Genomic DNA, 25,814 nt, shown 5'->3' on the forward strand with positions numbered 1-25,814 from the left:
GATGGTGACAATACCAGGCTGGGACCCAGAGCAACATTTATATCATTCTCTGTGGCAAAGTGCTCTAGGGACATTTGACAAGAATCATATCTCTGGATGCTTGATGAGAACCACTTTCATATCTGTCTTCAAAACTCTACAGTCCTATTTGTTTCATTTAGCTACAAATTCATTTAGGTACTAATTCTGCAAGTCAAAACTCCCTCTGGGACATATGCATGTTTAGAGACATAGTTTGCTGTAAATGCAGCGTCTTTAAGCTAGCAGAAAAGGACTGGCCAAAATAAACAAGGCCCACTTAAAATGCATTTGGTGTCCATGTTAGGCCTGGCTCCTTTTCAAGTGCCCACATTTCAGGTTGCCTTCACAGTAGACTGAAAAATAGACTCTGCTAACCTCCCATGCCTACAAGTAGTGCATTGGAGAATCTCATTCTCCATAATGAGAGTTTAAGAACATCCCTAAAAAAAGGATGCAGGATAGAATAGAATTAACCAGGTGGGCAGAGACCTTCAAGATCATTGCGTCCAACCCATCATTCAACACCACCTAATCAACTAAACTATGTAACCAAGCACTCCATCAAGTGTCCTTCTAAACACCTCCAGTGATGGCGACTCCACCACCTCCCCAGGCATTATATTCCAATGGCCAATCACTCTCTCTATGAAGAATTTCTTCCTAACATCCAGTCTAAACCTCACCTGGTGCAGCTTGAGACTGTGCCCTCTTGTTCTGGTGCTGGTTGCCTGGTAGAAGAGACCAGCCCCCACCTGGCTACAACCTCTCTTATTATATATAGAAGGACAAATGTGCACATCTACAAAACAAATGGCAGTTAACCAAGCAAAAAAGGATTTTATTTTTAAATGCAGGTCTATATTTTGCTTATCAAATACCATTTATTTTATATCTGTGTACACATACCTTGTATCCACAGCCTCCTCATGGAATGCAAGCTTCTACCCTGTCCTCTGAGAGTCTGCCTACTTCTTCTCTTGTGGCTGTTAAGGGCATCTAAATTTGTAATATCAAAGAAATCCAAATGTCTAGTTTTCCAGATTACATAGGTTCTGTCTAAATGTATCATGGACAACTTTAATAGATTTATTTATCTATATTTTAACAGGTAGATTACATTCTGCTCTGTACTGGTTTGACATTATGCTGCGAACAGTGGCAGCAACAGCTCTGTACTGGATTGACATTATGCTGCAAACAGTGTCAGCAACAGAGAAATGCAACATGAATGACATCATGTCAGTTCAGTAAAATACTGGTGGCCAAAAAAAAGAAGGGAAATATTCATACTAGAAGCTATGTCCCTTAATTTAATAACTTGAAAATTGATCCTTACTCCTCAATTTTCAAATTCTTTTTGTATTTCTTTTAAAGTGAGCTCTTTCCCAGAGAAGACTGTATTTTCTGAGTTCCAAGCCAAAGTTGGCTTAAAAATGTTAGTGCTTGCAGAGCAAGATTATGGAATACTTTAGGGTGTAAGAGATCTCAGGCCTGTTTGAGGGTCAGCTCTGAGGGCAGCTCAGGCTGTTCAGGCTGTATCCAGTCAGATGTTGAAAACATTCAAGGGTGGAGACTGAACAATAAATATCTATTCAAATATGGGCATCTGGCTCAAAACATAAACCAAACTAGTACAAGCTTCTTAATTTCTACCCCTTTGATGCAACTGTTTACTGCCAAATCACAAAATGGCAAATCTGACACAGCTCTGCACAGCAGGTGAAATGAATGTTAGAAAATGATTAAAGACCAAATCCAAACCCCGCTGAAATAAATGAAGAGATGCCCTTAGTGTTTGTTAGGGAAACTATTTAGCAAATAGTGTTTGTTAGGGAAATTATTTAACAAATACCACTGATGAAAGGAAGTGCCTGAGGGGATCAGGGCAGGATCTGAATGAACAGCTTTTGTATGGAGGAAGGCTGGGATATGAGTTCAGGTCAAGGAGTTGAACCACTAAATGTTGGTCTGTGTCCTGAGAGCAGCCTCAGTCCTGGAAATTAAGAATTTACTCAAAAAACCTCTATCACATATATTAACACTGGGAGAGTGAAGCAGGGCCTGTATCCCATCTCCATGTTGCATTTATTAACAAAAGGACTGATTCTTCCCTCTCTTTTCAGGAAGTCAAGAGATGGTTGGCTGAAAACAATCCTGTAAAAATAGCCTAAGATGTGAATCAGGCTGAAAAATCACAGAATCACAGAATCACCAAGGTTGGAAGACACCTCAAAGATCATCAAGTCCAACCTGTCACCACAGACCTCATGACTAAACCATGGTACCAAGGGCCATGTCCAGTCCGCTCTTGAACATCTCCAGGGATGGTGACTCCACCACCTCCCTGGGCAGCCCATTCCAATGGCTAACAACTCTCTCTGTGAAGAGCTTTCTCCTCACCTCGAGCCTAAACTTCCCCTGGTGCAGCTTAAGACTTCTTGGAGCTCCTGCATTTAAATTTTAATTGGGGAAAGCAGTATGAAAATGAGACAAGGTAACACAGTGTTCCAAATATAGATATTTATAAGTAGGCACAATACATTCAATTTTTCCATATTTCCACCAAGGTTGTCTCATTATCTATGATGATAAAAAAGATCTTATGCAAGGATGAGTGATACTTTGATACAGATCTCTCAAAGAAAAGTGATAATCCAAACCACTTTTTTCTAGAAATTCTTACTTTGGATATTTTATCTCTTTTTATTAATTTATTATTTCTTCATCACAATGTTCACAAGGCCAAAAATAGGTACATTTTTCAGGTTTTAAAAGTTAATGCTGTATTTCAGTGAGAGCCTGAAAACAAAACAAAACAAAAAAAGCATTCCAATTATCTTAGGTAAGTATTTGTCTCATTTTAACAAAAAAAATTAAATGCTGTTGGATTTCACCCAACCTTGCTCCTTACCAAAATATTTCAGGCTAAGGATCAAGGTAAGTTGAAGTTTCAAGCTGTATTATAAACAACCTCTGACTCTAGGGGAACTTATTTGGAGATTACCAAGAAATAGAAAGAATCCAGCAGCATGTTAGTGGGCACTGCAAAAGTAATGAGAAGTCTAGAGCAGCTGCAACTGTATTTTGTTTGTGTAAAGGTTTTTTGACATGTCTGTTGCATTGTGCATCCAGTATACAGTCTTCTTATCAATAAGATCTGGGCAATCAATGTGTGCAAAAAATGAATCTTGGGTTTATGGCATATTTGCAGCCATATGCTTTCTACCTGTCAATACAGTTCAAAGAGTGTGAGTGAGGACAGTCCAGTAGATGTGGTATCTATCCTAGCTCTCATAGGATTGACAAGATGGTCTCAGAGGTTTTACTTTGTGTGACATATCATGCAACACATCTGGGCAAAAGGGTTCTTGCATTGGCAGTGCCAGCCACCATAACGGTAAAGCAGCAGTAGCAGCAAGCAGTGGCTTCATACTGTCACATTCATTTTTTCAGATGGTATTATCCCTTCATCTCACTGGCAATTTGGTGCTTACTCAAATTCGTTCTTCTTCCGGAGATCATCACCTTGCATCTTTCAACATGCTTTCATTTCATTTTCCTTCCTGTCCAAACCACAATGAGATTCAGACATAAAGTGTTGTACAAACATCAAATCTGCAGTTGTTTTTCTGTGCACCTGTCTGTCCAAATAGTTCTTTAAAACTCTAATTGGCATCTTTTGTTACTTCACTTTTCAAGATACTCCTTCAGCAACAAAATCATCTAAATCAGTGAGAGACACTATGCCGGTATTAGGGATTGGGCTCATGCCCTTTCCTAAGTGAACCTGAGTTTCTTCAGTGTCTTGCCTGCAGGAGTAAGAGGATGGTTCAATATAGGGCTGAGTATCCACAGCTTCAGTGTATGTGTAGTCCTGATGACCACCTTCAGGCAGGTCAGCTAGTTCTCCTGGTACAGCTGGCACTAACCAGGTAGGTTCAGAGGGCTGAGAAGGTGACTTCAGCACTGCTACAGATGAAGCTGGTAAAGGCATCACTCTAGGGTAGGAGGCATAGGGAGAGTTCACAATTTCTGAAGAGGGTGGCTGGTATATGTTCCCTTCTGAGGAAGGGACTGAAACTTGAACATATTTGCCAGTTTCTGGATCATAAAATGTTTTTAAATTAGCTTCAGCTGGTAAATCAACTACATAGTATTGACCAGAGTCAGGGTCCTGGAGGAGTTTACGCTGGGTTGAAGAGGGTGAAGGGCTTACTGCTGATACACCACTGGATCTTCCTGCACTGATTTCTGTAGGAGTAAAAGCGGAGTGAGGGGCAGAATGGAGGGGAGAATATCCCAAGGGTGAATGAGATGCTAGTGTCTGTCCAGAATGAGAAGGCTTTCTATCTACAGCATCTGTATGCTCAGCCTGATGGTTTTTCTGCTGCTCTTGCATTTTCTTCCGCCTGCTTGCCAGCTTTTTGGCTCTCCTCAGAGCCTTTTCTGTTTTTGGTGGCACAGCAGGAGGCTTGCCTGCTGCTCTCTGCCCAAGTCCCCTGGGCTCCAGTCTCTCAGCTTCCCCTGCAGAATCAGAAAGCATATTCCTCCGTGTTGAATCCAGTATCTCTTCTGCAGACATGCCAACTTGGTTCTTTAGTGCCACGTTCAGCAAGGCAGGGTTTGTAGCATCCTCTGTCTCTCTAAGGCCAGAAATTGTTGGTTTGTCTGATGACAGACTAGCAGTAAGAGAGTGTATATTGCTGCCTGACCTGGGGCCTGTAACAGCAGAGCATGCAAGACTGTCTAGCAAAACTGGTTCACCTTCTGCATGCAGGATGTCCTCTAAACCTTCATGGGATACCGGAGAACACATGTGGTTCTCTGATATGGAGGCAGTCTCAGGGGAAATTGTCTCCCTAGTAATTATTTTCTTCGCACAAGAGCCACCCCTGCGATTAGATAGATGATGATTGTTGAAGTAATTTGTCTTTCTTTCTGTAGGATAGCTGGGGATATTTTGTGATTGGTCATTTTCCAGACCTAAATTTGGCTGTGTTAAGCTATGTCTTGCCTTCCTAGTCTGGGGCTTCTCTTTCCTTCTGCAGGCAATTTCCTCATTCATTTTCCCAACTTTATTTAACAAAGCACAAGCCTCTTCATCCTCTTCCATCAGCTTTCCTGATGAAAAACTCTCTGTATCTTCTAAAATACTGGGATCCAGTGTTGCTGAAGTAAATCCAGGCTCACTGGCCTCTTTCCCTCTGTCATTTGCACCATCCTTCACATCCTGCTGCCCTCTGTACCTTGATGCCAACCAGCCTACCTCTTGGGCACGCAACATATTTCGGTGCTGCTTGTTGTGCTCTGCTGGAGGCATAAACCTACTTTCCATTTCCTTATAACTGCTGCTCACTGTATCATCCAGGGAAAAGGACCTAAACAGAGGCAGCTTGACAGCTCTTATGACCTGTGGAGATCTGAATGTGTTATCTTTAATCATAAACAAACTGGGTTTTATTGAGCTTGAAGATGGTGGTGGTGGTTGTGGTTCCTCAGACCTAGGGATAGACATGTCCCTTACAGTATCAGAAGCAGAATCCATGCTCTTGACTTCTTCCCTTTTCTCTCTTACTTTCTCTGTCAGCAAGTTCCTCTGTTCATTTCCAGCAACTTTCCCCCCTCTCTTCTCTGCTGCACTAGTACCAGAACTGATACAAGCATAATATTGTGGTTCATCTTCCTCAACTTCTTTCCCTCTCTCTTTGTGGTTTTCCTTATTATCTGTACTCATTTCACTCTTAGTCCTCTGGTTTTCTTGAAGGAAGGCCTTCTGCATCAGGGGCACTGGTGGAGACCGCTCCTCCTGAACTGGCTGCTCTACTGTGGAGACAAAAGATTGCTCTGAAGAGCTAGCGCTTCTTTTGCCTTGTGTTTCACGGCCAGGTACTGCCATACCAGTTTGGGTGTCACTGTAAGGCATATCCCCTGCTGGTGAGAGTTGGCTTGGGAGTGTTTTGAAGGCAAAGATGTCATTCTGAATAGCAGCCTGTCTCTCATTTTCCTCACCCTGGACACTGGGACTTTGCACAGGCTGCCCAGCTGTTGTATCTGTATTTTCCCTATTGAATGGTTTCAGTGATGGATACTGCTGATGCTTTCTTAAATCAGATTCATTTGATTCATGTCTGAACAAGGGGAAGTTTTCATTATCCCCTGTATTTTTAACCAGATCTTGATGATTTGAATTATCTTGCTGCAAGTTGTCTCCAGTCTGGTAAAATAAAAGGTCTTCTGTTGTCTGGGGTGAACTCAAAGTCAGGTAATTGTCTGTAAAATGTGCAGTTAAATCAGTTTTATTGTCCTTCTCAGGAACACTGCCAGACAACATGGAGGCTATATCACTTAATTCATCTTTCTCTACAATATTTTTGTTACTTATTTCTTGTAAAGTCAAGAATGAGGCATTCATTTCTGCACTCTTTTTTATACTTTTTCTAGTTCTATTTTTCTCCTCCAAGGCCCTTAGCAGGGGAGAAGGAGTATAAATGCTTTTAACACGTTTACGCACATCCTTCAAGTTGAATAACAAACTCGATGCTTTCGATTTGTAACTGTCCCGAGACCCATAATCACTAAACGTGCTTCCATTGTGGTCTCTCAGTGCCATGCTCTCAGCAGGAGGAGGTGTTAATGGTATCAGCTCACTTTCTACAGTGTCCATCTCCTGCTTTGGTGGTATGATGGGTGTTAAGAGTTCACTGATGTTGAAAGAGGGACTGACTGATCGAGGGGAATTTACCTGTTTAGCTAGAGGAGTCACATCCAGACCAGGTTCAGCACCAGTCACCTCTTCAGACAATGCCCATGTCTCATCACTGGCTGTGATTGTTTCCTTTGATGTCTGTCCTCTCTCTGCTCCCCTTTTTGTAGCCCTCTGTCTCCTCCAGGGAGGACAGGTGTTATCCAGTTGAGGACTAAGGGCCTCCTCTTTGGCCAAGGTGGCCAGAGTTCTTTGTGCAGGTGGGCTGGGTGCCTGGGACATAGGTGAGGGCGAAACTATCCTGTGGGACATGGACTGAGGTGACATAGATTCCTGAGACAAGGCAGGGGGTGAAAGTTGGACTGGCATTGGGAGTGGTGGCACAGGAGGGGCTTCAGGTATAGGGGGTGTTGGGGAATGGCTCTGATGGGTAGGGGGTGGAAGAGAAAGTGCATGCGGGACAGGAGGTGGTTGAGGAGGACCCTGGTGCACACGGGTCCTTGGAGGTGGTGTGGGAGGAAGAGCAGCAGAAAATTCAGTTTCTGAAGCAAGGGGTTCCTGAGGTACACATACAGCTGCGAGAGGAATGCTGAAAGCAGCTTCTGGTGGATTTGGCTTCATTTGAAAATCTTTCTTCTGCTTTTTAGCAATGGTAGTCTTGACAGATGGCAACTTATGATCTTGTGTTTGGGATCCTTTAATAAAGGGTGTTTCCTCCAGGTACGTAAGGTCTTCCTTTTTCACTTTTACGTTGACAAATTGCCCTTTTTCAGTCAGTTTTTTGTGATGAACATTCCATGATTCAAAAGCACTGTTTTCACTGTGAAGAAAATTACCTTTTTTTGCTGGCTCATTAACACTTCTGGTTTTTAAAGCCTTTTTAGATGAACGGGAAAAATTTGACTTGGCTACTTTTGACATTTCAATCAGCACAGGATAATAACTATCAGAGTCACAATAACTCAGGTCTATGTTATTAGGTCTTTTCTGCAGCTCATGCTTGCCACTGAGACAATGGCTATCTTGACTAGCTTCAGAAAATTCAGAAAGTTCCTTGTGGTTGCTTAAAATGTCTGTGTCATCCAAGCAAGCCTTATAATTTCCATGATTTAGTTTACACTTTTGAAAGCTGTTATTACTGGGCTGCTTAATGGTTATCACAGAATCTTGGTCTGCGGTCTTATCAAATGTTTTTATCAATGAGGACACCTTTGAAACATGTTTATTGTTCCTTGGACTACGGACTGGCAAATTCAGATTTTTCCTTTCCATGGAAAAGGTGTTATTCTTAGCAATCCTATTCTCCTCTGAAGCACACTTTGGTAACTGCTGGAATGTGGAAGCTGATATTGTATGTTCATTGTTTCTTGCTGTTAGCTTGTTACAGATGTTGCTTTTCTTGATGGCATAGCTCAATGTCCCTGGGTGAAATTTAGCAGAGAACTGGAGGGCAAAGTCAGGTGAAATGGCAAGATCTGGTTCGTTGTAGGAGTCTTCAAGTTCTGCCACGCACAAACTTTTGAACGCCCGGTCTGTGAGGCTGCTTACCTCTCTATCTGTGTCATCCAGCAGACTCCCAATACTTGAGGAGTCACTGTGTCCTTCTGTATGTTTCTTATTTCCCTGCATTGTTCATAGAAATCACGAACAAATTATCCAAAGGATTAATTTCAGTGTCAAATAGGCAGGCGACTGTGTGGGGTGGTTCCGGCTACTTGCAATTCTCAAACACGAAGTGATTCCTCCAGACAATGCTGCTGCACATCGATTTGTCTTACAGAATAGCTGAAGGAAGCCTTCTTCTCTGCAAAGCCAAAAATTGTAAATTACTTTTTTTCTATATTAAAACAATCAAAGAGCATTTTCCAAATATATGTGACACTGACTAATTTCCTTCAACACACATTCTAACCAAGACGTTAGCAAGACAATGAATTGTTTTGGCCAATTCAAGCATCTAGCAGCTAACTGGTAGATCAATTTCTTGAAAGTGTCTTTTAAAAGAGTGGGCTTACTTCAGATTATTTGCTTAGTTTCTTAAACAAGGTTATAAGAGTCAAATTCCAACCATAAGCACATCCAAGTGCTGTGCACATCTTTAGCTAAGAGTTAGCCTTTTTTTAAAGTAATAATTAGGGAGAAAATTTACTTTAAAAAAGACTGCCACTGTGTACCTCATTGCACACTGTGTTCAAAATGAAGGAAAAATTGATACAACTTATATGGCAAGACATTATAATTATAATTTAAACAATTTTGTTTAAAAAATTGTTATTATAGGGGACTGTATTCTCAGCTAGCTCATGACTGCAGAAAATGAAGTCTATATAGAGATGGCAGGCTGGAGCTTTCCTGTGATAACTACCCTGAACAGAACCCTTGCCAGAGAAAGTAGGATGACACCACAGGTAAAGAGGCTTTGCTGTGCTTTAGCATGCTCCAAGCAAATATTGCTGGAATAAAAACCTTTAGCCACCCATATCCAGACAGGATTGGGTTGGTGTATTGAAGTTGAGGAGGCTGCTAATACCATCTTAGCCAGCAGAAGGCAGGAGCGTCTAGGGGACTCTATCAGACCCATAAAGGAGGGAACATCTGGTTTCAGTTCAGGAACTGCTAAGAGCAAAAGGTAACCCATTCAACACTATTATAAAATATCACAACCTTCCATGAATCCCTGATTATCATACACAGTTAAGGTCCACAGCATCGTGGCTTTTGTTTACCTACACATCAGTCTGAAGGCAGAATGGAAGAATCTCTGGATGGAACAAGTAAACATGAAATAGATTCTTAAGCCATACTTGAAATCTATACGCCAAAATTCTTTAAAGTTTACTCTGTAAACTGTTTCAATACCTGCTCTTACATTCAAGGGCTTGAGCAGGGTATTGAATAAACTACATCAAGACTCAGCTTAAAATCATATTCAAGAGCTAGCTAAACCCCACTCTTTACAAAGAGTCTGATCCTTATCTTCATTTCCTAGGACAATTGTGATGAGCTTCTAGCTGTCTCCATCTCAAACTTGGATCTGCTGTAGAACTGAGTAATGAAATTCAGATTTCAGCCCCTCTAGCTGTCCAAATCCATGATTCCACTTTGGCTTACCTCAGTGAAACTCTTGGAGAAGGGCACATTTTTCCCTGTGACAAGTCAATGCTGGTCAGAGGAACTGAGCTTTATCAGGTGAATTACTCAGGCTCAGTCATTTCTTCAAATGAAAGCATTCCTCACCTTCCTTTACTAGTTAAAAAAGTCCCTCAGACAACCTATTTTTAGACTCAAAATATCATAGTAAATTTTAATTCTATCCTTCCAGCCATACAATTCCAATGACTTATGCAGAACTACAATAGATTTACACCAGAAATAAAATGAGCTTTAATAGAGCTCCTCCATTTTACTTTCTATAAACATTTTTCAAAGGTGAAGTTCACTCTCTCCACTGCATGTACATTTCTGTGCATAATGCAGCAAGAAAAGAATAAGAGGACAAATGAAGAGCCATCCTGCCTTTGGTTTTGGTTATTAACTCTTATATTTGTTGAAAGTACGGATACATACCTGCCATGTAATCTTGCTTCTCATTTTTAGAACTCTCTCATGCTTGTATTTGGCTTCATTTCTGACTGTCTTTAGTGAGGAGGTTGAAATAGTCCAGTGATATAGATTCGACAGAAGTAGCATCCCAGGATGTTTCCAACCTTGAGCATTTTTTACCTTAAACAAATTCTGCAATTTGAGAACAAATACATTTGTTTGCATGATCTGAAGATTGCCTCATGCTGTAGATATTAATAATTATTTTTGTTCATTTATATTTAAAAAACATTCTAGGAAGGATTTATAGTATTTCTTACTGGGAGAGTCAGGTATCCATTCCTGAGTGATAATAACCACATACCTTGAGAGTTTGGGAGCCTGTGGAGTGCAGTCAGGCACCTAACAAACAGCTATCACAACCTCCAGCGCTCTCTGAAAGCTCCAGCAGGGACTAACTGTTGAGTGAGCAATGGTTTCCTGGCAGTCTGCCCATTGCAAAGGGTGGGTGACATCTCCAGGCTAAAAAAGAGGGGTTGCGCCAGATGACTTCATCCCTTCTGCTGTATGTATATGTCCCTGCTGTGCCACCCTTTCAGATGGACTGCACAGAAAAACATGTCTCCACTCAACCTGCATATGACTTCCTACTGTCAGTCTTGTAGACTGGGAACTAATGCAGCTGAGGTTAGAAAGTCCATTCTTTTCACTGCCCCTGTTGTGAAGGAGAGGGAAGGTAGACAGCTGGGATAGTGAGGGGCAGTAAACAAAACATCTTCTTGTTTCTGTGCATGATCTGGAATCGGGACATGCTAAAGGAAACTTCAGCTATGGTAAACATGTGCTTCTGCTTTGCTTTTGCTGTGACGATCCCCAAGGTTCAGGCTACTTTGCTTAATCTTTGCAAGAATATATCCAATTTACCCAAAGAGAGCTTCCTGGCCCTGAGGTAAACCAAATAGAACATAAGTGTAGATGCAGCAGATTTTCTTGAAGCAAGGGTCTTCTCTAAGAAAACTCCTGTGCCAGCCTGTGGTATTCAAAACACAATGGCAAAAGTAGAAGACAGGGCTCACACTCTGGGATGGTCTCCTACAACTTACCTGAGGAAGAACAGTTGTCCTGTACTAATCAGAACTTTTTTGTGGTCCATTTAAGATGTATCAGTGGGAAAAGAAAAAAACCAAAAAAGTAAAAGGAAAGAAAAAATCCCCAGTGCTATGTCTGGTTGCAGACAGATGTGAAAAGGTATCCTCATTGCAGAGATGTGCACTCAGTTATCTCTTCTCAGAAGTTAAATTACAATTGTGCTGCTTCTGTGGTACTCTTAACTATGCAATGCCAACACAGTTGTGGGAGACAGTGATTACGTCCTGGCACACTCATCAAGGGGCCTGTTGACTAAATTCCAGCAGCACAATGTTTGACACTATTTATTGATGGTGGTGCCTGCACTAGGAGGAAGCTTGGCTTTCAGATCTCATGGACAGAGGTCTGAAGAAATATCTTGTGCCTTGTAAACTGAGAACATTTGCTGAAAAGTGAGTAGGGTAACAATAAACGTGGAGATTATGATGTAATCTCAGTAATTATTTTCCTAGATGGAGTCACTGTTACAAAAACAACCCAGCACCGTTGATTAAAAGAAGTATAGTGACTGTCACTGTCTCTGAAGCCCTTGTGAAGATCCTTGTCCTGCCTGGCTGTTATACTAGTACTTGGGCAGTGTCATGTTTCAAGTGGAAAAGCTGAATCTACTCCAAGTGTTCAAGGCTCAGATCACTACTGGTAGTGGATGGAAAGAGCAGTGCTGTACTGATCTAGTTATGCCTTGTACAGGTATGATGACACCTTCTGAACTTTGAGCAAAGTTGTTGTTCATAGCTTGTTTAATAACCTGGTAAAATTCTATTACTTTACCCTTTTGGACAAACATGGCAGCCACTACAGTGCTTGAACTTAGCTCATAATTCAGCTAGTTTAAACATCTAAGATGTTGGAGTTTAGTCTGTTTTCAGGACAGAGGAAACCAAAGTCTGTGAAATACTCAGAAGCATCTGAGGTGTCTGAGTAGGCATCATCTGATAGGAGCTACTGGAAAAGCTTGCATGAATGTAGAGACTTCAAGGATCTTAATCAGAAACAAGCCTCCTCTCTTTTTTAAATAAGCAACTTTTTTTTCAGTAGCTCTCTTAAGTGACTAGCAAGTTGTGACAAGGAGGTTAAATTACAGAGACTATTCTTGCCCTGGCAGAGACTGAATGTCAGCTTTTTTTTCACTTGACAGGAGCTGGCCAATGCAGCAAACTTGGCTGGAGTGTGTGACATCACTGCTGCTGCAATAGACAGAGGATCGGTTGGTTCCCCTGCCCCCCTTGGGCCGGTATGTGGCTGAAATGTTGTGGCATGAGACATTGCGGTGGCATTTTGGCAGCACCCTTGGGAGTTGCACAGCAGTCTGAAATCAGCAGCACTGTATTCTCCTTGAGGATGGGAAGAGAAAGGAGAGGGAGGGAAAGCTTATTTTTAAAAAAATCTTTGTGAGCTGGTTTCTTCATGTAGCTATGTGGCAACCACCCACAGCTCCAGCTCGAAACGCAGAACCTGCTGGTGACTGCTAGCTGAAGTTTATTCAGCAGTGTGCTCTACTTGCACACACTCTGCTGCTGCTTTGGGCTCCCAGGGCCTCATCATAACAGTGAATGGTTAGTGCTTCTTACTAGAGGCAATGGCAGAATCTCTAGTGAACTGATGACTTTTTTGCACAGGTGCATGTTTGTTCATGACACATACGGGAGCTCATAATCTGATGAGAGGGCTGGATGGAAATAGACCTGTTCAGCTATGTGTCATCAGGCTCAGACAACACTCCCAGATGATGGCAGCTTGTCAGTAGCCTGAGTGGGCTCAGTGAGTTTGATTGGATCATACAAAAAAAACCTGCATAGCGGCAGTGATCAGCTTGTGAACAGGTATTGAGTGTGCTGCTGTCAGTCAATGATCACAGTACCCTTGTCTTCTTTGAGTATTTAGGAAAACAGACAAAAAGATTTCGAATTATTGGTCATTCTGTGAGTCCCTGATAGAGACAAAGAGCCAGAATGATGTCAAAGAGAAATTAAAAACTCTTGTAGTCTGCTGTAGAACACCAGGCCCTGTGCTGGCCTGCTTGAACTTCCAGGGGTGTGTGAGCTGGTCATACTGGGCTGCATTGCAGGCAAATGCTTGCTCTGGTCTGCTCTGCTGCCTGGGCTGCTCTGGGCACACTGCCTCTCTGAGCATATCGTGGGGCACATGGACCAGGGAAAGAATCACAACACGCTGACCAAGGAGAGGAGCCATCTGGCAGGAGAGACAGTGGTGCTCCAGCTATCTTTCCCCAAATTGTCAAGAAAGGCAGCTGGTGGACTGAGATGGTCATTAGATGAAAGCTATTAGTACAAGCCTTCATTTGCCTCATCCAAGATTACTTTCATATCCATTTTGTGGTCATAAAGGGCAGCCAGAATGAATTCCCCTGCCTGGGGAAAGTGGAATCACTTTGCTCAAATAAAAATACCTGCTTCAGCTGGTGGACAGTGGAGAACTAGATCTGTCTATCTTAGGATGAAGATTCCAAACACTGATAGAAATGATTAACATAGAAGAAGACATAGAAATGGATAGGCTGGAAAGGGTCCAGAAAAGGGCCACAAGAATGATCAGAGGACTAGAAGACCTGTCATACAATGGAAGGCTGAGAGAACTGAGTTTGTTCAGCCTTAAGAGGAAGCTTAGGGGAGATCTCATAACCATGTACAAATACATAAAGGACAGCTGTCATGAGGGTGCTGGGCCATCTCATTTAAACTGTATTCTTACCCTGAAAGGTTGGATTAGATGATCCTGGAGATCTCTTCCAACCTGGTATTCTATGAATCTATGAATAAGATGGCCTCAGCTATTCTAGAATCAGATATTTGATAATTGCACTGGAAAGCATGGTGAAGGAACCATGTGTCTGAGCCAAACCAGTGTAGACTGGGTCCATTCCTCTTGAGAATTTGGCCCAGAAATTGTGTCTCGAACAGCTTGTCCTGGGCCATAGAAGAGGAGAAACTGTTCTTGACTTTGGGCCAACTTCTGTTCTCAGTTACACCAGTATAAATCTAGAGTCATTTTACTGACGTCAGTAGTATAACTGAGAACAGAATTGGTGACTCTAAATACACCTACTTCCTAAGCCAACATTGGTGCATTACCAGAAGGCTACATAAGTAACTGTAACCAGAATAAAGTAAAATCCAACATCTCTGAAGAGCCAAATCTCACCTGCCATGTGGCATTCAGACCACTTTGTGAAAGAAAGGGATTTGGAACCACTGTGATGTTGCTATGCCACCAAGTCATGTCTTCTTCACAGTTCTGCTATTCTAACCAGTCTTGCTCACCACTGGCAATAGCAGTGTATTTGAGATGAAGCAATTTTACCCTTTTCTGCAACACTCACTAGAACTAGACCTACAAGTGGTGTAATGTCGTGCATTCCCAGACTAGACCAACAGAGCTGGCTGCCAATCCAAACTGCCATCCTATGGACAACATAATCTTTTGGAAATGTGTTTGCGTGTGTGTGTGTGTGTGATGGAAGGATGCTCTCGTTTAGCTTGTCTTTGAAATGTCACAGGGAATAAAGATTCTGAAAGGAAACTAAATTACATATTTCAAAGTTTCATTCAGCATTTTTGGAAAAAAAAAAAAAAAGCAATTCATATTATTTCACTATTTTTTGCACTAAATGCCATGAGAAAGAGCATGTATTATATAGTATAATAGTTAAATAGTATGTTATTACTGTCCTTAAGTTGGAGAGTCTGCATGCTATTTAACATGAACTGAAACCCCTGGTTTTAATTTCCATGTCAAACAGCACTCTGATGGCATTGCAACAGTTTTGAAATTTTCAAAACATCCCAGATGATCATAAAAACAACTTTCAATTATTTTTCTAGGAGAAACATTGTTAAAATTAATATAATTGTGACTTTGTTTAATCAAACTGTTTTGTTTTTTTTTTTTTCTTTTCTGAAGGAAAGACAGCTGAAGTCTTTTTCTCCCAGTGGTGAGGCTAGCGCATCTGTTGCCATGGGAGCCAGAACCAGGGACTCATCAGACTCACAGCTCAAGGAAGGTCAGTGCAACCTACTGGAAGCATGAATGCAAAGAGGGAGCCTACCTAGCTAATGACTGTGTGTTAAGTATTCTTCTCTGGGCCCTTTCCCCAAAGGATGTGAACAGCTTCCAGGCCCTACTTGGAATGCTTACCTCTTCAGCTCAGACCACAAAGCTTCAAGCATTGGAAGATGAAGACCTCACGTGAAGAAAAATGGGAGGAACAGAGATGGCTTGTGACAGCTATGGAGAATCATGGCAAGTCTCTCTACCTTTCCCTTTCTTGTTCACTGGCAAACACCCAAAAGTTATTTCCAGTTGGTCTCCGGACTGCCTTTCCCAATGTCCTCCAAATGCCTCATCCTGTCAACAGGCCTGTCAAGTCTGGAAGAAGGAGATGTCTCTCAGAAAGGGTTGTATCTGAACTGAGACTTTCTTGCAACTATTATTCCCTCCTTCATTTACCGAGCCCTATCCCCTGCCTTTGTAGACTTGGTGACATGCAGACATGATGGACAAAGGCAAAGGCACAAAGCGCATGCCTAACGCAGGCAAAGGGAGGGTGCAGCACTTGACAAACAGCACAAGTCTATGAGAATTACAAGGCAAAGGGGTGGTGCTCCTCTCATGACCTGGAGTCAGTACACACAAGTGACATTTAAGCAATTGAACCCAAACAGTGCACTTCTTGGCATTAAACGTCTGACTGGAAAAGGCCACTGTCTGTAACTGGATCAGTCATTATACACCAGGATATCTCTACAGCTCCCCAGTAATATGGTGCATGAACACCTCATGTCTATTTATCTTTACAAACTCTCCCACTGCAAGCAGGATTTTTGCCTCATTTGCAGATCATCAGCTAAGACCCAGCTTCATCTGACTGATTTGTTCAAGATCAAACAGTGCATCTGTGGCAGGGTAGGGAACCTAATAATATTTTCTGAATCACATGAGAAGAGCTTAACCTTTGCCAGTTAAGGCAAGAATGTGCCTTCCCACTACCCTTCACAGGGCATGGTACTTTACCATGAGTCTACGCAAAAAAACCCTTTCAACTAAGTATGGTGCTGAGCTTGGCATTATATCGCATAGTGAAATAAATCCAGATTTGCAGGTGACTGCAAAGACCTCATCTCCACCTCAGATGCTCGATACCTATATATCTCTGAGATCATGAAGGCTCCCTCACTAGTTCAAGTTGATAACTGACATTGCATTGGTACAGCCCCCTCACTGAGCACTGACAGAATTTTGTCTGGTGAGACAGGAATTCATCTCCTTTCATTTAGTCTCAAGCAAGGCTTAGAGCATGAAAGCTTCCAAGTTTTCAACTCCTGAGAGAGACAAAGGAGACTTTTTGACATTAAAGGGAAAGCTGTTGAATACCATAGCATCACAATGGCTAGAGGTGAGAGGTGACAAAGGAGGAAGAAAAGAAAAATACATGGACAAGAAAACAAATGTGATGGCTTGGATGTCATGTAAAGGAGCATGACAGACAGTCCTAGCCCTGTCATGGGAAAATTGTAATGATACCAGCAAGCATGTTAGACACAAGAAGGAAGCAGGTGTATTCCCGTCTGTGACCTACACAAGGAAATCTGCAGCTAGCAGCCAGCCGTGCCTCACTTGTTTTGAGGCTGGGAATCTGAAACAATCCCTCATTTACACTGTCTTTCTCATCAGTCCCAGTGCTCTGGTACCATTTGCACTGGCAAGTTTACATTTAGACCATGTAAGCTTCTTGACAAAGAGAGTCTGACCCACACACTCTCATGTAGGATATAGTCTTGGGAAATAAAAGGCTTGCAGAAAACAAGTATTACCCTGTTACTGTTAGTCTGAGGTACTCCTTTCCTTTACATATTCTGTATATTTCTATACTTTGGGCAAGAATTTTGCAGAATTTGATTTCTATAAAGAAAAGAATTCAAGCCATTTGTATGTCCTAGGTATGAAACTGTTTGAACTAGTTTTCTTACCCACTGAATGCAACAAGATTTAGGAGCATACAATATCCTGAAATACCTGTCTTATGTTACCAAAGACAAATAAGTAGTTGTACCAGGAGAGGGATGGGAAGGTGAGTGCTTTGATTTTCAACTGGCTCAGGTTGCAGGAATAGAACTATTTCTTACTTAAACCTTGCTATAGCTTTCTAGTGCAGTCAAAAGAGCTCAGTTCTTGAGCAAGCAGTGTGGCAGGGAGGGAAACATACACTTATATACAAGCCAGAGCACATGACTCAGGTACACAAACATCCACATCTTTGAAAACAAGCTGTTCCTCAATCATTTGTGATTATAATAAAGCAATTCCATCTGAAAGACAAAAGTTGTGCCTTGTCTTATTCCTGTCTGCTATCTGGAGTATGGCCATGGAACAGTTTTCCACCTATGGGAGGACTTTTAGAGGGTAGAGGACAGTCCGCCTACTCTTGCCCCCAGGTATTATCTCAATAGAGCATAAAATTTTCCTCCTTTTGAGGAGAAAAAGCCAGGGAGGGATCTTTTCCTGAGAAAGACAGAAGTTCCTTCCAGTTTCCTTTTAGCTGTGCAACAGGGGTTGAATTTTTTTCCTGGAAAATGCAGACTCTTTCTTCCTATTCAGAGACTGATTCATTGTTATGATTTCATCGTGTGTCCCCAAGGCAATTTCTTGTTCTTTTACAGTTAATGAACATGCTAAGGCATTTCTTGTGGTTATTCTGTAAAAGATATCTGCAAAAGACAGAAAGGAAAATAACAAGAGTTTTAAGCAGAATCCACTCTTGTTACCTAAGAGACAGGCCAATGACTCTGCCTGAATCAGTCCCTTAGCAACCTTAGTGATGCTGTCATCATAGTGCCTTTCCAGATCTCCCAGACCCTCTGAAGAACCCTGCAGGCAGGCAATAGCATCACCCACAGTGCTGTCACCAACCACTTCTTCCTTATCCCTTCTCAATTCTCCCCCACATCCCAAGTGGCAATTCTAGCTACTTGTCTATGGATTCAATCAATTCACACGCCTGCTTAAAGAATAATTTCTCAGTTTTGCAGAAACAGACTAAGTCCTAATGACACTACTTGAAAGCAAGTCACTCAAACCAAAGAGTCTCAGTAAAGAACATTATGATCAGGAATTTTCTCGAACTGCCCTAGGACAAACCCTGGATGTGGCTTGCAGGGTCCAGTTCCCTCTGATCATGCTGTTGTTCTTGCACAACAGCCCAGAGAGTCCTGGGTACTTCAGTTTCTGAACAATGGAGCTTTACGCTTTGAAACATGCAAAGGATAGGGACAGGGACACATCTAAAATCCATCTCACAGAAGGCATCAGAAGTGTGCAGAACTGTACAAGGGCCTATAATGAAGCTGACAGGCAAGCCAAGCTGACTTGAAGGTATGACAGCTTATGTTTGATACAGGTAAAGACAATAGACAAAGGTATATCTGAGACTTAGGATCTGCAGTAGCTATGAACTGTCAGACACAGCTGTTTGCTCACTCTGGTCATTAAGGTGTAACCAAATGTTAACTACCTGCATATCTTTCAGAGAGTTTTCAAAAATTGCAAGGATTTTAATCTCTATATTTTCCAAGTGGAAAGAGCGAATTAGGTGGCCTTCATGCACCTGACTATCTTAGCTCTATTGCAGTTGCCAAAGCAGCCTCAGATATTGTGTATAACAGGGAAAGCATCCCTGAAACTACTGGGATGTAGCTATGTGAGAGGCTGAAAATAAAGATGCATCACTATTTGACCTGCTTGGCTCATAATAAGATTGGTTAGACTGCTACCAGATGATTTAGATTAATCATTAGTAGCTAATGGCTTCTTATATAGCATTATTTGCAAGCATAGGAGATGGATGATAAAGAAACTTAGGGCTGTAATTAAATATCTGTTTTCTACACTTGTCCAAAGAAGATCATTTGGCAGGGGACCTCAAGAGAGAGGGAAATATTACTTCTGGGAAAAGGTCGTCCTCTTATGGCTTTGATGTTGCATCAGTTTTTCTGGGGCTGCCAAGGAACAGGGGTCTCAGTAGCAGTATATCTGACACTTGAAAGGCATAAAAACCTGGCAAGCAGCCACTCAGTCACAATACACAAAGCTCAATACACATACACAAAAAAAAAACCCATAACCAAAACCTGTGTGTGTATATATATATGTGCAATCACTAACCCACCCAAAAGCATATACCCTTTTCTCAAGGGTAAAGTTCCCCTATCAGTGCATGCATGCAGCCTCCACTGTATTCCCTTTCCCCATACACCTGTCAGCTGCCTCACAGACTGCTGGTCCCAAAATGCAACACTAGCTCAAGCAATGTACACTAGTTCTAAAAGCAATGGACTCGCATGCTCATTTATAGTAGACAAAGCTCTGGGTGACCTAGCACCTTGGCTGCAGGCAAGACAGCACAGCAAAGCCTGCAGCCAAAAACCTCTAGAAATTGCCTCTGCCAACAACTTTCTGTGTGTGTAAACTCATCTTGACTAAAGAAAGGAGAGACTGATACAAATGAGTGGCATTTTTTTCCCAGTCTGGCTGATATGGTTAGTAGGCTTCTTTCCTGATCTTGGAGGCATTCACATTTTCACAGGCCTTGTGCACAGCTCTAGTAATGCAAGCACAAACGCAACAAACACTGCAGTGAAGCAGGTAGGAATGAGAGGCTGCAGAGTGAAATGTCATTGTGCTTTTGGTTTGTGCTGCAGGGATGCAATTATACCTGCATACCTCTGCCCAGCTGTGGTCTTCAAGTTCACTGCTGAGTATCTGTTACAACTGTTTTAACTAAGTTGTGAATATAGATGTAAATACCCTCCTGGTGACAAGTGTGGAAGGATAGAGACATTAAGTTTTTTTGAGCTTCCAAAATACTGAGAATCTTTTATTTGCTAGTATTTTCCACAGGCCTTGTCCTTTAAGCATTTAATGGAGCCCATTTGCATTTTACATGGTCAGTTCCTTGAAGAAGTGAAGGAAAGGAGCCATAGGCTTTGATCCTGTCCAGAAAACTTATTTCTTGTTCTTATCTCTTCTCAGTTTTCCTTCTCCTCAGTCTCCCTCCTAGCAATGGCAGAAGACTAATGAGGAACCTCCTAGCTGATACTGTACAAAGTCTGTGTGAACTGGTTTCCTTGGCCTTCTGCTGGAAAACTTTATTCAGATTTAATTGGATTGTCTTTCACAGACCACTTATAAAAGCATAAGAAATTTGGTTCTCATGCTCAATTTTATATTTTTTTCTATTCTTACTTTGCTGATGAGTTCTGCAACTGGCCTAATAAAATGCAGTTCCTTGGAATGGCAGATTAAGAAGTTCTGCAGCAACTGGACTTGGGAAAGCTTATGCTGTTCAAGAATTTTTCCACTGATTAAAATTGGATAGAAGTCACAGTCACAGTCATTTATAGTGGCCTCTTACCACTGCCTAGGTATTTGAATTGCTTTACTTTTTTTTCAGGCTCTGTAGCATTCTAATCACTTTCTATAAAATATTTAATTTATTCTCTTTCTGTTTATTAAAAAAAATAAATAAAATAAAACCCCTTCAAACTCCTATACAAAAATCTGAAGTTTTTAAGTGTGTCTTCTCTATAGGCAGAAAATAATCTGAAAAATAAAAGCAATGCATATCTGCTCAAAGTTGCTTACAGCACAATGTGGAAGACAATTCAATGGAGCTTCATAGCAATTTAGTGGTCTTTCAAAAAGATCATACCCCCTTTACCAAATAATTATATGCCATAAATAGTAACCACTGCATACAAATCTATATGTATGAGAACAGGCATTCAGAGACAATCCTGCATTTTTCAGAGCAGAAAAATTCTGGACACCATGAAAGCAATTTCCACCTCTAATCATTGGAAAAAAAAAAAAAAAGAAAAGAGATAAAAATGCTCTTTGATTTCTCTTATCTGATCAATTACACAACAGATCTCTCAGTGCACATACATTCACATGCTCTCATTCACGCCATTCTTCACCAGTTCCCTCCTTTAAAAACGCACATATGCTTCCCCCTTACCTTCTGTGCTCCAGCTTCCTGATCAGGGACAGTACAGTGCTACGCTTTCTTTCCTTAAGTCAAAGCCCCAGCACATTTCTCGGCAGCCTGCTTACTATTAGCACTTCCCATTTATTTATGTGTTTCAGACTCTCCTTCTGAACATGGTTATCTTAATAGAAATGATCACTGGAAAATAAATAAAACAATAAAATTGGAGGAGCTAACCCTTGAGCCTTCACAGACCTGCCCAGCCAGGTGAAGAAGTGAGCAAGGAATCCAAAGTTAGTAAAAGGTATTTAAATAGTTATCAGGCAAGGGGAAACCAAACAGAGATCATAGTGGGGAAGAGGCAAACATACGTATTGGAATAACCATGCGGTGTCAAGTAACAGACAGATGAAACAAACAGTCATCAGCTATTTTTACATTCAGATTTGCCATTGGTAATGCTTCAGAGATAACTAATACAGAAAGTAATGCTGTGCTGGCTTGCTCCTGCCACTGATTCAAACCTTAAAGCCCTGCATTTTTGTTTCTACAAGTGGGAGTCAAAATGCCTATTAAAGTCACCATTAAAAATACTGTGCAAGAAGAGTGCATATGAGTAACACATTACTGTCCTGCTGGTGCTTTTTCATAAATAACTCATTTCATCATCAAGATTGCACAGATGTATATCATGCTCTTTGAGTGAGGACCCCATTGCACTGTTCTTCCAAAGCAAACAAGACCAGCCACCCTCCTGGGAGGCATGTGCCAGCATTGGGTTTCATTTGGTGAACTGCAATAGAATGTTGAGCAATTGGGGAAATATGCCATGGAGTCAACAAGCTAAGTTTTTGTATTGCAGATATAAACAACGGATTGCATCCTGTGCCATGCTGAGTGCACAGAGCTGCTTACTCAAGTCATGGGGCTCTCTGGGGGTTCAGCATCATGCTGGACTTGAGCCACAGCCGGCAGCAAAATGAAGAGCAGAATCTCCTACAATTACAGTCCAACTCCTGCTTCTATGGTAAGGCAGGGCTCCCCATGAGCCCAGTGCTCATTTGCATTTTAAAAAGAGCTGCTAATTATATAGCTGCAGCATGAGCAAGGCAACAACCATGTGGTGTATGTTGCCTGAGAATTTCCAAGCACCAGGAGGTTAGGGATGAACTAATCTTCTCTGTGATCCAAGAGCACCTAACCTCACTAGTCCATCTCCAGGAGAGACAATGATCTGCCTCCTCCAAAGCAACTTTCAGCTTTCAATTCCCTGTTTGGGAGAGGTATATCAGATCCCAGCAGGAAGATTTTGCAAAGCCCACTCCTCTAAACTTCTGGTCTGTGCTTTTGATGCTCAAGCACTTACCTAATTCATTCCAAACTGAATGCTGGTCTTGCCAAACATCAGGGCACTTCCACTAAGATCTGGCCCCAAACAACACATTTCCAACACCTACTTATGCCCTGCATACATGAGAGAACTTTTACACACAGATTTGCTGCATCATGAGTCATGCTATCTACAAAATGAGAGAACTGGTGCACACTGGAAAAAACAAACCAAACCACCTAAAAAAAACCCAACAAAACCCCTTTGGGATGAGAACAAACAATGGAAAAGTAGTTTTTAGGCACCTACTGCCACTAATGTTGGCAAAATGGTCTGTATATGTGTCTCTGTCTCTCTCACACATTGCTAAAGAGGAGTGGAATGTATTTCTGGAATACTTGTGCTAAAAATAAACCCAACCATGCTGTCTATGAAGAGGAGCAGGTATAGCCCTGCTTTCTGTAAGCCCATGAACTTCTGAACTGCTTAGAGGCTGAACTGTGACTAGAAAGACCTTTATGGAAATTTTAACTGCTAGTGCATGAAGGGTAGCTGATTGCTTGGAATATCCAAAACAGGCCTCTCAAAAGGAAGCAGCTGGGGTTAATGCTATTCATCATGATGAATGTGCTTTACAGACTCCAGCTTTGCAAGGATTCAAATCTTGGGACAGGCATTATGCTTATTCAGAGATAATGATAACAAATACATATATGTGCAAATTCAGTGCTCAGATGAGACTCTGGGATCAGATGGCCTGTCATTAAAATAAAACCACTTCTGGGGGAAATTACTGAATAATACACAGCAAACACAACCCAGCGGCACTAAGATGTTGCTATCCTGCTCCCAGGAAATTTAAAAAGCAAAAATTCCTGCTGCTTCCTTTCAGGAAAGACAGAGCAATAATAGATCACACTAACTTTTGCAGACAGCAGTTTGGAGTGAAATTCTAAATTTATATGAAAGAACTACGCACTTTGCACAAACATGTCAATGGAAAATGAATGTATGCATGTGTAATGAACTCCATCTTACACACACACACATTTGAAACTTTGTATGCTTGGCAAAGCTGAGAACACAGACGTGAGAACCTTATGCAACAGCAGTAATTTTCAGCCTTTTCTGACTTGTATCCCTTTCTTTAAGACTTTCCCCAGGGAAATAAATGGAGTTCTGCCCTCCTGAGAGAGATTACACACACACACACACACACACACACACACACACACACACACACACACACACACACATACACACCCCTTTGTTACTTTAGCTGTAAATCCCAGAGAAGCAATATGGTGAGCCTGAGTGGCCAATTGATGGATAACATTCAAAAAGCCCCAGGTACATGGAAACCAAAAGGTGGAACTGATTCTAAACAGAAATGAGAACATGCCACTCTAGACTAGGAAAATATAAGCATGAAAGTGCTCTGGTTGTAGAAAGTAAATGGTTTGTAATTCTCTTGGCATTAATGAGCAAGGGGTCTATTTAATGACCCATGAGAACAATATAACTATATTGAGGTTCCAGTTGTTTGTTTACAGCACTTTTTGTCCAGCAGAGCAACACAGGTTCAGTTCTTACCTGGCAGCCACAGAGTGAATGATTTGTTGACTGTTAGCATGCTAAGTGCAACAACTTGATCTCTGAGCACTGGATAGATAAATGCAGAGTATTGCCTGGACAGAGCTGCACCAGGGTCATATTATCCCAAAAAAAGCAGTGAACTAAGGACTAGAATATGTCCCACATCAGGAAAACACCTTCCTCTGCTCTGCATGCTGAACCTCATGCTTGCAGGTAGATATTACTGTACTCTGCCCAAAGTCTTGCAAGGCCTGCATTTCTGTGGGGTATTGACACCACTCTGTGTCTGCTTCTGGGTATTCCCAGCAGTGCAGCAGTGCTGCACAAGCAGTGCTGAGCAAGAATCATGGTGCGAACCAGTTGTTGATTCACATGCATCCATGTCAGCAATAAGCTCCTCCAGCTTGTTTTCCTCCCTGAGACCTATCTGGATGGGGTGATGGCAGCCAGTTCTATCCCATTCTTGCAGCATGTCAGCAATTCCTTTCCTTCTATACTCAAGCTGATGTGAATGCAAACCTTGGCTTCCTGGGATGGAGGTGCTGCATTTGTTCTTCCTCTGTTGGAGGAGAGAGAATGTCTGAAAATGAGTTGAGGTCTCCAGTTTTTCTTGACCCTCTAGGAAGCACTAGACTTGCCTAAGCATCTATAAACTTTTTGCTAAACATGAAAGTATTGCTGCTTCCTCCTGCAACTGGGCTTTGCTGAAAAGCCCTGGTCAGACCTACCCTTCCTCCCTGACTCCAGGAGGCAGCAGAGACCTGAGCGACCCAAAGGAGGATGATGTCACAGCATTGTTATAGGTATATTTTTACCCAAAAGGGAACAAGAAAGTTTCTATTTATTTGCTCAGCACCTCCTGTCAGCCAACACAGGCTGTGCTGCACCTGGTATCAGGGGAAATGACAAGCAGATCTCTGTCATATTCCTCTTGGATTGTATCCTCTTCTGGGTCCAGCCTCAGTATAAATCCAGGTTTGAACCAAATTCTTTCCTGACAAACCCAGCTGATCAGATGTAGGTGAAGTCAGAAGGGTCCACAGAACTAAGCATCAGTGTCAGCCCTACAGCCTCTTCCCTTGAGGCCATTTCTCCACCTTGCTGGAAAGGATGATTATCCATTCCTTGTGCTGAATTTGTGCAACGAGATAGGTGCAGAACACATCCACAGCCTCTTGTAGGCTAGTCCTTAGGGCTTAAACCTTGCCACTAGCTGGAGTTTATCAGCCTCAACTTCAGAGATCCCTAGAGCTCTGACAAGGAGAAAGACCATGGAGGCTCTATTTGTCTATATTGCAGCTTTGAATGAAGCCTGGCAAAGTAAAAACTCTCTGCAAAAGGAATCTCTGGAAGAAATTTCAGTGTAGTTCAAGCAAAAAGAAAGATTTCCTTGATTTAATCTTTTAGAATTTTATAGTATGGTGTTTAATATAATCCATTATCAAAACTATTTTCATCCTGCCCTCAGA

The 25,814-nt window shown here is 41.8% G+C and overlaps 1 protein-coding gene across 6 annotated transcripts in view; it reads right to left on the reverse strand.

Annotated features, from left to right (window-relative positions):
• Window positions 1-2,309: 2,309 nt before the first annotated feature.
• Window positions 2,310-25,814, reverse strand: part of CUNH10orf71 (chromosome unknown C10orf71 homolog) — a 41,356-nt gene continuing 17,851 nt past the window's right edge. Inside the window, exons 1-5 of one of the 6 annotated variants that reach the window (XM_068166221.1) lie at window positions 21,450-21,690; window positions 17,640-18,141; window positions 15,572-15,802; window positions 10,292-10,459; window positions 2,310-8,528 (exon numbers count right to left, since the gene is read on the reverse strand). In XM_068166221.1, coding sequence (XP_068022322.1) covers window positions 3,716-8,353 — 4,638 coding nt within the window. In that variant the 5' untranslated portion in view covers window positions 8,354-8,528; window positions 10,292-10,459; window positions 15,572-15,802; window positions 17,640-18,141; window positions 21,450-21,690 and the 3' untranslated portion in view covers window positions 2,310-3,715. Of the gene's footprint in view, window positions 8,529-10,291; window positions 10,460-15,571; window positions 15,803-17,247; window positions 17,347-17,639; window positions 18,142-20,152; window positions 20,241-21,449; window positions 21,691-25,814 lie in introns of those variants that run through there. The other 5 variants (XM_068166223.1, XM_068166222.1, XM_068166225.1 and 2 more) reach the window with 5 other exon arrangements.

Source organism: Melanerpes formicivorus, unplaced genomic scaffold (genome assembly GCF_026170545.1).
Source record: "Melanerpes formicivorus ecotype bairdi unplaced genomic scaffold, bMelFor1.0.p_v2 SCAF_98, whole genome shotgun sequence".
NCBI classification, from domain to species: Eukaryota; Metazoa; Chordata; class Aves; order Piciformes; family Picidae; genus Melanerpes; species Melanerpes formicivorus.